A 13,439-nucleotide genomic window follows, 5' to 3' on the forward strand; every position below is an offset into this window, starting at 1 on the left:
TGGTGGAGGACCTCCAATATATGGTCCGCCGGAAAGTGAGCCACCGGGACACCCATGCGCAGAATGTCCACAGCCGTGGACACCGCGTGAGCGAAGGCCGCACCCACCTCCGTAGGGCCCGCGGTGGAGAAAGCAGCTCCTCTGTGAGCGACGGCTGCAAACTAAGCTGGCCATCCCCGAGGCAAAGCGGGGCGGGCAAGGGCCAGAACTGGAAGTCAGAAGGAGCCGAAGAATGAGGGACCTGCCGCTCCTCCTACGTACACCTCTGCCTCAGGAAGGGCGCCGCCCTTCGACGCAGCTGAAAAAGACACCACACGGCGACCAGTCTCCGGGGAGGACGACACCAATATACAGCCTGCCTCCGGAGAAGAAGGAGCGTCCGAAGACGAATCCGCGGTACGACCCCTGCGCGGAGCCATAGAGTCCGCTGCCTGAGGTAGGACTTCGGCCCCAGCCAGCGTCGCCGGAGAAGGGACCTCCAAAGTCACCCGCACCGGGGACCGGAGCGGAGACCGGAGTAGAGGTGGAGCTGCACCAGCTCCGTGGTGGCGCCGGGGTGACGCCGACCCGACCCCCGCCGAGGCAGCCACCTGTGCGGGGGAACAGGACGGGCCAGGGGAGTGGCACAAAGCCCTCCGACAGCCGCGGCCCAGAATGAGGCGAAGATCACTTGGCAACCCATGTGGCAGTGCCAGGGACGATTCAACCTCTGACTCGCCCTCCGACGAGGCATCCACCTGTGGAGAGGGACAGGGGCCCAGAGAGGGACCAGGGGTCTTCCCTCGGCCTCGACCCGGAGCGGGACGGGGAGGGTCTACCGACCCCTGTGGCTTCGCACGGTCCAGCTGCTGCCGGCGCTGTAGGGGCGTCACCACGGCCTTAGACAGAACCACCCTGTCAAAGGACCGAGAGGGGCTCGGGGATGCGACCCGAGCCCCGGCGACCTCCCGCGACACCACAGGGACCCCCGTGGGAGTTTGCGGCGAGACAGAGACGCCGTGGCCTGAAGGAGGTGCCCTAGAGGAGCCGCACCCCAACAGTACCACATCCTCCAAGCCTGGATCCGAACCAGTCGACGCCAGGGCCAGAGCCACCAGCAGCGCCGCAGAGGGCCCTGCGCAGAGTGAGTGATCCGCCGACGCCCCAGGAGGGGAAGGAGGAGGAGACGCCAGCGAGGCCTGCAAAGCCGCCACGTATGTCTCCATTTGGACTCTCGACGCTCCAACACCGGGAAACGCTGGATAGGACGACATGCGGGGCCGCATCACCCTCAGAGAGTCCACGCCCCCGTGAGGCCGGAAACCAGTCCCCGGGGACAAACTGCGACACTCAACCCACCGGGGAGAGATGCTCACGTGACATTGGAGAAAAGCGAGGACGATGACCACGGCAGAGTCTGAAGCTATCTGTCAAAGCAGACCGAGGGGAGGACGTCGACCTGGAGAGACGTGCCGAGAGAAGTTCCATCCGGCGCTCCCGCCGCGACTTCGGCTTCAACTGTTGCCACTGCGTACAGTCTGGTACCGTGATCCTCCCCCAATCACCACATGCAAATGAGGTGAGGGTCCGTCGCCGACATAAGATGCCCACAAGACGTGCAAGTCTTAAAGCCCGAAGGCATTCGCACGCTGTTCCACAAAAAAATGGAACAAAAAAGGGGCCTAACAGGCCCGTAGCAAGGATCGGATCCGTGTTGCACGCGGAAAAGGAAAAAACTGACGTTGGGCGCGCCGGGACGGGTCTTATGTGACCTCGCTGACGTCACGTACGCAGACGACGACTGGGCAGAGTCCAGTGATGTCGCCCCGCCCCCGGAGCGCAGGGATGCTGTGGCAAAAAGTTTCCGGATCCAGTCTCATGCCTGGGGATAATTCTACGTGAAGGAATCTGCTGCTAGTAGTCTCTATCAGATCAACCAGCCAAGAGGGCAGGCCCAGCACAGCCTCGGCCAGATGCGGATGGGCCTGCTCATAGCCTGGTCTTCGCCCGGGCACGTCCCACGCTGCGGGAGCCCTACTGGGCTTTTTACCTGTGCCTCCTGACGCGCAAGCAGCTTCCTGCGGCTTCCTGTCGCGGCGTCAGCTGGGGCTTGCAGTCCGCCCCCTCCTTGGTGAGAACAACGGCTTTTCAAAGTAATGCAGTGCTATGTATCCAATTTAAAACTAATGGTGGAAAATAGTCTTTTTAGTGCAAACTGCATGTGGCTATATTACCAACTGTTTGAAAAATCAAGTGGAATTTCCAAAGTGGATAGTGTTATACATTACATTAGAAATTAATAAATATCTCAGCAATATTAACTCATGTTTGTTTAAAACAGCTGTATAGATAAATGAATCCACTTCAAAGGGAAATTTAACTGCCTTGTTTTACAAGTAAACATTACAATCAGCTAATAAATTAGTAACAATCTTATTCCCAGATATTTAGTTTGATTACCTTAATACTCAATTTTGCTCATATGCACGCATCAAGTCTACCAACTAATTTCATAATAGCATAAGGTCTTGTCAGGTGCGACTGAACCTTGAATAGTCAGAATGATCAACCCTTTGGAATATCATAACAGAATGAAGCATGTCAAAATGCATTTATTGATTTCCTCCTGCATACCAATCTTCATGAATTCTAATCTTTTTTTTTGTTATTTGTATAATACCTGATTGCCACAAGCAACTTTCTATACGATAAATAGCCAAATCACGCACGTTTATAGATCTACAATCAAGACCTGCAGTTTCTAAGAATTCTAGATTTTATTATTTACAATTGAAATTGGTGGGAAGGAACGCCCACATTGCCATCAATAACACCAGTTTGAATGACAGCAGACTTTATTTTGCCGACATTATCCTTAGGAAATCTATGCAAATAAAAAAAATAAAACAATTATATTACCTTGTGATTCAATTAGTGAATGATACTGACAGATTACCAATTTGGAAACATTTAAATATAATGTTATGAGCATAGTGAGTGTATTTGCTTTGAAACACATTTCATGAACACAACGAACAAAGAACAAAAAGTAGTCAAAAACGAACAAGAAAAAAGATTGAAGAACATGTGAGCGGTTGTCGAGATTAATATTATTGGGACAAAAGTTGACAGAAAGAGAAAACATACCTGTGGAATGACTTTAACAGATACATTTTGCTGAACTTCAGCAAGACTGTCAGTTGCAGCAACTGCAGCCATTGGTACACTCGGAGGTGGTATGTTTGGCAAGCTTACTCCGTCATCCACTTTCATCATTACTTCTTCGGATCTGTTTGTTTCCACATGAATGGGTTGTTCCTGGGATGGAACTGGAGGAGGGGATGGTTCGTCCAACGAAGGGTAACTGAAATTCACTGAAAATTCACAGATAGAAGAGTTTATTAACAGAAAAAATGCCTTACACATGCTTAAATTATTTAATAAATTAAATGTATACAAATAACATTTATTTCGAACATTCCCGTAATTTTCCATACTGTAGTGTGATGATGTAGCCACATCTACAGTTATAGGATCAACAAAAAGTAAACATATAGGGAGCTTTAAACAAGAGCATACCTATAATCTTTAAGTGCTGGGTGGATTACATTTGGAACACACACCAAAAACACAACTAAACATCTAAAATACAGTATGTGGGATATTGAACCCCCAAATGTACACTATAAGGATATTGCAAGTAACCCAGGAGTTTCATGACCATGTACATGTACGAGCCAAGGGCCAAGTGCCCTTATAAGTGCATGGAACTCCGAGGTGCCTTGCTATACCCTTGGATTGCATCCATTTGGTAGCAGTTATTCCATGATCCAGGGCCAACACGCTAGAGGTGGCTGGGCCAATATGTACTGCCTTTAACTGTTGCATGGCTGCACTGGGTACCCTGGCTGGCACTGAGGAGCATGACTTCTCCGGAGGCAGCTGGCACCCCATGTGCCGCCTCTCCCGTGTGTGAACAGGATTAGTATATGTGCCTCTCCTTACTGAGAGATTGCAGCTTGGCCGGGCCACTATGCACCATCGTTTCCATCAAGCAGAAACAGCATCCGTGTTTAGATGGGCTTCCCACTCCCACTGGTCATGATGTGGTGGAGGATAGCTGGGGATCACCACACCAGTGGCACGATCCATGCTAGTGCCGCTACACAGCACTAACATGTCTCACCATCAGAAACGCAACAAAACCAGCTCAAACTAATCACTAACAAAAATATAGTAAAACCAAGTAGTTATGCTACACAGGCTCCTTTTTGTGTCAGAACGTACCTATAAATAGAAAATAAAGAATGGGAAGGTATAGGGAAAATATCATCTACCACAAATTATATAACAAATGATGCACAGTCGCAACATGTCTTTTAACATTAACTGCACTAGTACAGCCACTGGCCTGAATCAACAAATCTTTTGATATTAAAGAGAAAAAAAGGAAATTAAACTCAAGATCGGAAATCATAGCCTCCAGCACATTGATCTTATTCCTGAATGGCCTTCTGTGACTCGTCAATGCTGGATTTGATTCCCCTAACTGCACATCCAGGCAGGCGACTTACACTATATAATTTGAGTCATCAACTGTCGGTCCTCATGAGAAGACGAGTGTCTGTAACAGTTGCTTCGGGTCCCTCGAACATGAGCTCTTCTCCTTTGCAGTGGCTCCTGCTCAATGGAGGGGGTGTGCTTGTTGGGATGGGGGGCTCCGGAGTCTATCTGCTGGTTGGCGCTATAAAGTGTGTCATCAGCTTCACTGCTGCCTTCGTGCAAGACTCCGCTCCAGACCTGCAGCAACGGTACAACTGCTGAAGCTCAAGCCCCGATGACAGCGGCCGTTCCAGGGACCATTTTTCTCACTCCCTGGCATAAAGACTAATGTAAAAACGAAAAACCTCTAAAATAGATGAAACGGCACCTGTTTTTGAGTAATGGAGATATCGCCACGGTTAAGTCAGAAAAGAGTTTAAAGCCTAACCTAAAGGCTGAAGGAAAAAATGGCTTTCAAAAATCGGAACAAAATGAACTTGCCAAAATGCCATTTGAACATGGTGCACTTTCTTTAAAAACCATCAATTATGGAAGCTCAAAAGGATTTACCTAGGTTGTGAAAAACTTCCACTGCCTTGGAGGCTCACGTCTTTTAGTCTTCTAGATTTCAAAACGTTATTTTTTTTTTACCAATAGATTATTCTGAATCAATTCAAAATCACAACGATGTAAGAAATGCGAAATTTCATGGAAACGGAAGGAAGTACTTTTTTATGTTTTACAAAGCAGGGATAGTTAGCAGATGTTTCAAGAAAGCAATTTAATAAACAGGCAAGCTACTGGGTTTAAAATTTACATTTTATGTATGTTCTTACTGCGTATTCTGTAATTCTGGTCACACTAACCCAGTGCCTGCAGGAGCGCCGAGGCAGCCCGCTCCAGCCAATCCTTGCGCTGCTGTCATGCTGCTTAACATTATCAGCAGCATGACAGCAGCGTCTGGATTGGTGTGGTGAATTGCTGCGACAAGAGCCGACGGACTGAAGGCGCACGAGGACCGAAATAGACGAGCCAGCTCGTGGGTGGGACATTTTTATTTCTGGCATGTGAGAAATGGGTGTGTGGACATGTGGGGGGGCAGCCCTCTCGGAGAGGGGTCAAGGGGATGTGCCTGGACGTGTCCTTTTTGGTCATTACTGATCTTAGTGCGTGAAAAGCGGCAGTGGGCCGGAGTTAAAGATACTTAATCTGACCGAACCCGATCAGGCAGCTGGAAGAGCTGCAGACTCCCTTTCGGACACTTCATGTGAGACAATTATTGAAGCGGTGTGAAGCGAGGCCTGCAGAGCCGCGCTGTAAATTTAGCGTGCACTGAACGACATCGATTACTCTCCACAAATAATACGGAAACATATTCCTCTCAAACCAACCTGCCTGGCCGGATGTGCTCCTATTTTCAGTCTTTCTTGGATTACCGACTCCGAGGGACCTCCACCAGAAGAGGTTTCGAGATGTTCGGTTCCTTCTTCCTTTTCAGCCGGAGCTATTAAGCGCCCCAATGTCTGCTGCTGTGGCATTTAAAAGGCCTCATAAATATGCCAAATCAATTGGCCTCATTTGAACAATTGTAGTGTAACGAGAGGTTGTTGGAGGCAAAATATCCAGAGAGCGCATACTACGCGATCCATCAACCACGTCAGTTTATACTCTGCCGATTACTTTAAGTCGTGACGTCACAAAAACTGAAGTTGTACAACGGATTGGTTCTCTTTATACGTCTGCTTTAGAGTATTGTTTCATAGTATCATATACAGTTGTGCATTACTGGGAACTTTCAAGTCATCATTGGACAGAGTGGACTTTCAATCTCGGTTTTTAACCAACAGCACAAAGCAGCCTGGGGTTTGTAGTTTCATTTTTTCCAATCATGAATACGTGTATGTTCCACACACACAGTGCTGTCGGCTAAAAATAGACAGCACCTGCTGCTAGTTACCCAAATACCCACCCTCGTGACATTGGGGTAGTTCACGGCAAGGAGTGAACATTGGCTTTATTCTTTGTTGAAATTTTTTTATTAGCATTTCAGAATCATTAAACAAAAACAAGAAAACTCAAATACAAGTAATAAGGGTAAGGATCATATGATAGAGATTAAAAAGTAAATTCATATATAAAACAATATTTAATATTATACTATCTAGGACAATAAATATATATAACAATATATAAAGGAAAGAGTGAAAAAGCATACACAATCAAGTTTTAAAAACGAAATGATAAATACAAACATGTTAAGAAAGTAAAAAAGGATTCCATATCTGTGAAAATAACTCTAGTTGATCTTGAATATTATATATAATCCTTTCATGCGAAGCATTTTGAATCATAGCAGATAACCAGGACTCTTGAGATGGTGGAGTGGAAGATTTCCATTGTCTTAATATACAGATTTTAGCAGTTGCAAGAGCGGTATGTAGGAAACGAGATTGTGGTTTAGAAAGAGTGGGAACATTTCTGAAATCATGTAATATAATATTAGCTGTGGAGAGGGGTAAATGCAGTGAGATAGACTTATGTAAGGTCTGACCTATGTAAGACCAATAATGTTTAACCAATGGACACGTGCAAAGAATATGAACAATATCACATCCAGAAGCATTACATCTCCAACAATTGGAATGCGGTAACAAGCCTGCCTTATATAATCTAACCGGAGACCAATGCCAGTCATGTAGAATTTTAAATAAGCAAAACTTTAAACGAGCTTCTCGAGCTCCCTTATCCAAAGGCTTTATTGTTAATGAATATTTTGGAGCATTTTCCCCAGTTCGACATTAGATATGGTGACTTTAAAACTCATACTCAAATGTGTTCCTGCAGAAATCTGTGCGCCCTGACGAGCAGCGATGGCACTTGGTTCCCGAGAAGAACAAAGCATGGAACGACAGATAAAATACTATATTACATTACTCAACCTACTGTCTCTGAGAATATATTTTACTAGGAATGTCCAATGTTAACGAGGAGTCCCTAGACACTGAGCACAAATAACCAAAGGAATGAGGTGTCTGTTATGATTGCTCCTCTGCTGTACCGTGTCTATAAATACATAAACAGAGAGAGAGATAGTTTTCAAGTTGCAGTTCCTCCGGTTCCAGGTGCCGTAATTGATAGGTCATTGGCAAATAAAACAGGGTGAGTAGTTGTACGGTTTCGAAACTTACAAAAACATTGCTCCCACCTTGGCCCGCACCCAGCATAGGTGGTCAGTGGTTGCCCCACCAAATATTTTGGCAACCAGCCATCAGTACTAAGACTGCATAGCTGCAAAGTTTTGAATTGGGGACCCACAAAATGTCATTCAAGCTAAGTAGGGAGAGGATGTAGCCTTATGGCTAGAGCGGTCGACCTCGAAGCTGGGGACTGGGTTCGAGTCTCAGCAACAAAGCTCAACATCCTGTGATTCTGGGCAAATCACTTAATCTCCCCGTGCCTAACAAAAATGAATGTGTCCATCTGTAACAAAACTTGTGCTCATGTAAAGCGCTCTGATACCTGATATCCTCGGGTCTAATTCGCACTATATAAAACTCTTTAAAAAAAAAAAAAAAAAGATGAGGTATGTCTTGGAGAGATCTTGTTCTACAAGTCATTTAAGTATCTAGCCAGTACAGGCAACACGAAAAAGGATCCTTGGTAGAAGAAACTATATAATCCAAAATGTCGCCAAATAGCATTTCACCATACCTGCACTAAGGCCTCCCTCTACCAAGTAAATTACAAATTGTAAACATCTGTACTCTCTGAGCATGCAAAGGGTCAATGGACCAAGTTGAACAGAAAGAGATCCGCTCCAAGAGGGTCCACCAGAGCAACTTACCGAGAACAGAATAGATGGGACAACAAGTTCTACCTTGTGACAACAACGCCCACCTATGGTATTTGAAAAAACTCAGGCAAGCATCATCTGGTTGAATATGCCATTTGTGGTTTATCAAGGAAAACCTACTCCAAACCTCAGCTGATGAGCTGCTGACTGACCAATTTCTGAGTTGTCTGCCAATGGCCAAAGCTGTAGAGCTTCCTTATGCATGAAGTGAGATCTCATGCCTCTGTCTATGTAGATACCACTTTGTACAAGCGTTATCTGTTAGAATTTGGACTTGTCTGCCGAGCAGTAGCTGAGGAAATAGTGAGACCAAAGACCACTGAAAGAGTGGTCTTGTGAATGCCCATGAGAGCCAAGAAGAGAGACATCTGATATCACAATCAAGTGTACTGCACTGTTTGCCAGTGTGGCCTGATTTATGTGGGTAGTACAATCAGGCCGCTTAAAGAAAGAATACAGGAACATATTAGAGCTTTCCGTAATGGCAACACTAACTATCAATTGTCAGTCCAGTACAATAGTATGCATGCTGCGTCTGAAATTATAAAACTGAGTTTCCATGGTATTTCAATAGCAGTTGACAACATACAAGGTGGAGACAGAACTCTGGCATTGAGAAAGTTTGAAACAAAGTGGCTAATAAAACTAAGATCTGTAGATCTAGGACTCAATTTAGATAGAGAGTTAAATGTCTTTTTACGTGACAGATTTGTTTATGTAAACTGATTTTGCATTATGCTGTTTTACATGCCTTATGTCTTGACAAAGCTCAGTAGGATGGAATTACATACTGTCCTGTGACATGAACCTCCCTCTCTGTATTATTCATCACGCTCCTTGATCTGTTGAGCATCTCTACTTTTGAATTATGCACAAGTAGTTGGAACAATGTGGGAATGGAAGGTGACAAACTTAACTTAGTGCTATCAGCGATTATGGAAACATAATTTACAGGTGTGCACAAGGACCAACCGCAACTGATTTTTGAGGATATCTGTATAATATACAGCACTTTGTAGATCATACAAAATGGCGCTGCCAATGACTACATAAATACTAAGAGAGTAGTAGATACCCATTTCGGACCAAGTCACGTGAACGGGTAACTATGATAGCTGCATACGACATTATGCAACACGTAGATCTCTAAGACTTATACATAAACTCTAGTCTTTTTAGACCGCCTAAGTATTAAGATCACAATTATAGTGGCTTTCGGTTAACTCGGACCCTGCTCTGTCCGTTTTGCTGCTTTTCTGGTTACCCTGTGCCTGGTGTAATTGCAACCCTGCCGTAATCCCTGGTGGGACAGGAGTCCCAGGGAATCAATGTGTCTGCACTTGTCTTGCCTTCAACACCTTGGTAGGGGACTACTAGCCCCAGGGTGCAACGCTTCCTACTCAGGTGCCGCTAGCGAAGGGGAGATGCTAGAATCAACATCGCTCATAAAGCGCTGCCTCTCCCCCACGGCGTGGGCCACGCCTGGGCCAAGGGCGGGACCGTCATTGCCAGTCATAGACCGGATGAGGGCGGGCTGGGCCTACTCCCTTGGATCTGAAATGTGGAGCCACGTGAAGTATCAGAAGTCACAGCATCATAGTGCGGGTGAGCCCTTCTTGTTATGATAAGTTGAATTAGTACATATTAGTTTGAATTCCGGGACACTGACGCCATAGAAAGTGGTTTAAATCCAACAACTGGATTAACAGGTTATAGTTTCCTTTAACAATTTAGATTGGAGTAAATACTCTGTGGACCTCGCTGCCTGCCTGATAACTTACTGTCACTAACCGATTCAGCCTGACTAAAGGTAGTGCTGGAAATTGTCAGGCATGATGGGTAAAAGGAAAATCAATTACCTCACAGACTAAACCACAGCGAAAAGTAGGGGGTGAACCGCGATTGACGCTGCTGAATTATTTAACGGGAGCTATGGGGGCAACTGAACAGAAAATTATATCTGTTGAAGAAGCCATGAACCCGGATAAATCTGCTATTCTTCCCAATCAAATTACTGAGAAAGCAACCGAACCTGCAAATGCCCCCGTTGTGGAAATATCTAATAGCAAAACCATAGCAAATAAATGTATATTTAATGTTTCAGATTATATTTCAATGAGTGATCAGGAGAGCGATTCCCAACCACCAAATAAACGCTCTAGAAACCCAGATGCTATTAGTGGAATAACCGATGTATTACAGTCAGAGCCAAGGGCGATACCCCATAAAACCAGAAAAAAAGTACAAAAGTACAAAAGAAAGATCAAATTCAACCTCTAAGTAAGCAAGGTAATAAAGAAAAACTAACGCCTAATATTAAAGGGTGCACCCAAAATGATTGTCTCAAATTAAATGCTAAATTGGAAACTATGGATATTTTTATTAGAGAAACCTTGACGAATGGATTAAATAGATGTGTGAAATTTTCACAGTTATCCACAGAAAACACGGCTACTAGCTGCCAAATAGATGCGGGTTACCCAGTACCCATTAGTTAGGCACATACTCGGACTCAACCCATAGCACCATGTCACAAGGATAATAACAGAGAATCTAGGGCAGATAATTATACATCCCTTTATCCTGTTGTATTGACAGCCCCAGTGAGTATTTCACATACCCATTTGCTCCTGGAAAAATCCAGTTTGCAAATGGCAGAGTACAGAAACCGGCGAGGGCCCCCCGCAGAACAGGTGCAGCACCACCAAGGTTGTCCACTACTCAGAATAGACAAGTACCAGATACGAATATTCTGGACCTTCCCCAGCAGTAACTCCATACACGGTGGTGCTTGCTAATGTTCCTAGGCTTCCGATAGGAGGGGTAGAGTCATGGGACACTTTACGGAATAAATCCCTATTTTGGTTGGGAACCAAAATGGGTCTAACTGAAAAGCTCTTTGCCGAGTTTAAAATGGCCAGACGAATAGGCTGGATAGGGAGAGGACGTAACACCCTCTCCGGAGACTGTGTGGTTTTAACTTTTAAAACCCCGCAGCTCATACATTCCCTTTTATCAAGAACAGGCAACCACTTCTTTATTGAGCAGGGCATTAACTTAGTCCCACTGGGATATTTTTTATCAGCCTAACTGTATAAACAACTACGAGAATTTGGCTAGCAGGCACTTCCCAGCAAATTTTTATCAGCCTAATAGTTTAAACAACTATGAGAATTTGGCTAGTAGGCACTTTTCAGGTACTCAAGGCCCCGCTTATAATCTCCCAACTTATAATTGTTTTGATATTCTGCCTTGCCTGGATGAAGTGGACTGACTACAACTAGATGATATTAGGTCGGCCCTGGTGAAGAAAAATGGGCAAAATTATATTTACACATCTCACCAAGTTAACCAAGTTAACTTATCTAGTAGTCTTGTTATTAATCGATTTTCCAATCTTCAGTCAGTACATACCATAGAGGCAATAGATAACTCACCTAAGCCAGGAGATATAGAGATAGGGAGTGACCACTCCTTTTCCTTAATACAATCTGCTGACCTAATACCGTCCTATGTGAGTGAAAATAAGGAACCAGTTAATATATGCAAGAGAAAGGGTACTTATCAGGCCTTGTTTTGGAACTTGGCAGGCTTTAAAACTAAGGTGACTAACCAGTTGTGGATTGATTTTATTGGGAAATATGATATAATTAGCATTCAAGAAACATGGGCGGTTGAGCCGAAACATATTAATGGCTATAAAACATTCCAAGCAAAACCAAAGGAAATGATGGACGGAGTGTTGAACATTGCAAGCACTCACCCCCAGTCAAGCAAGCCTGGCTGAAGACGGCTGAAATGCCAGAAACCGGTCCTAGGAAGCATGTATCCGGTCCAGGGAAGACATGGCTTGGCAGTTCGGGCTGGACTGTTCCCATGTGGCACAGGGTCAGACTGATTTGCATATGGCCATGTCTGAACTGGGGTGGCAGAGTGGGCTAAAGAACGGTGATGGATTAAACCCAGATCAGTTGACTGGGGGTGAGTGCTTGCAATGTTCAACACTCCGTCCATCATTTCCTTTGGTTTTTGCTTTGTTCGCCATAAGTTGGCAGGGCATGCTCAGACGTGAGTCCCTTGCTCACTTTGCCACTGGATTCAAGCAAGCCTGGCTGAAGACGGCTGAAATGCCAGAAAACGGTCCTAGGAAGCTTGTTTCCGGTCCAGGGAAGACATGGCTTGGCAGTTCGGGCTGGACTGTTCCCATGAGGCACAGGGTCAGACTGATTTGCATATGGCCATGTCTGAACTGGGGTGGCAGAGTGGGCTAAAGAACGGTGATGGATTAAACCCAGATCAGTTGACTGGGGGTGAGTGCTTGCAATGTTCAACACTCCGTCCATCATTTCCTTTGGTTTTTGCTATAAAACATTCCACACAGCAGCAATACCTTCAACTCATGGGAGAGCTAAGGGAAGTCTTTGCACTTATGTCTCAAATCTTATAATTTTAAGTAGGATTGTTTCGAATGCTGGAAGTAGGTACTTCCAATCTTTCGTGATAGAGGTTGATAAATCATTCAGCATTGTTCTGATAAACTTCTATAATAATATTCCCCATGATAGGATGGAGGGGGAACTTAAGAAACTGTGTCGTTGCCTACAAAGCATTTAGACCTCCCCGACAAGAGAAGTATTTACCATATGGGGAGGAGATTTTAACTCGGCCTAATGACACACGCGCGGAAAAAAGGTGTTTGTGGGATTATGTTAGAGGAAGACTTGGGTTTGTCACACTTCCCTCATACGCCTCTTGGGGACTTTTTAAATGATATCATCTTTACAACATATTTGGAATTTGCAAACAAGCTATGTACACCACCAATTTCTTTTAATCCTACTTTTAATGGTCGAGCTACCTTTTCAATTATTGATTTTTTTTTATATCAAATAGACACTCTTCCAGAGTTTATGATTCCCGCACCCACTCGATTTCTCTGAGTGATCATTTCCTTCTGAGTATAAGTCTAATAGTACCTAGCAATATGATAAACATTAGAGATAGCCAAACTCACATTGTGGATAATATAACCTTGAGTAGGCTAAATGGGTATGCACTCAGATAG

The 13,439-nt window shown here is 44.8% G+C and overlaps 1 protein-coding gene across 1 annotated transcript in view; it reads right to left on the minus strand.

Moving 5' to 3' along the window:
- Positions 1–13,439, minus strand: part of USP8 (ubiquitin specific peptidase 8) — a 724,285-nt gene that overhangs the window by 417,151 nt on the left and 293,695 nt on the right. The window contains exon 9 of the mRNA XM_085644251.1: positions 3,127–3,353. Coding sequence (XP_085500377.1) covers positions 3,127–3,353 — 227 coding nt within the window. The remainder of the gene's footprint in view (positions 1–3,126; positions 3,354–13,439) is intronic.

Source organism: Triturus cristatus, chromosome 3_1, assembly GCF_964204655.1.
Source record: "Triturus cristatus chromosome 3_1, aTriCri1.1, whole genome shotgun sequence".
NCBI classification, from domain to species: Eukaryota; Metazoa; Chordata; class Amphibia; order Caudata; family Salamandridae; genus Triturus; species Triturus cristatus.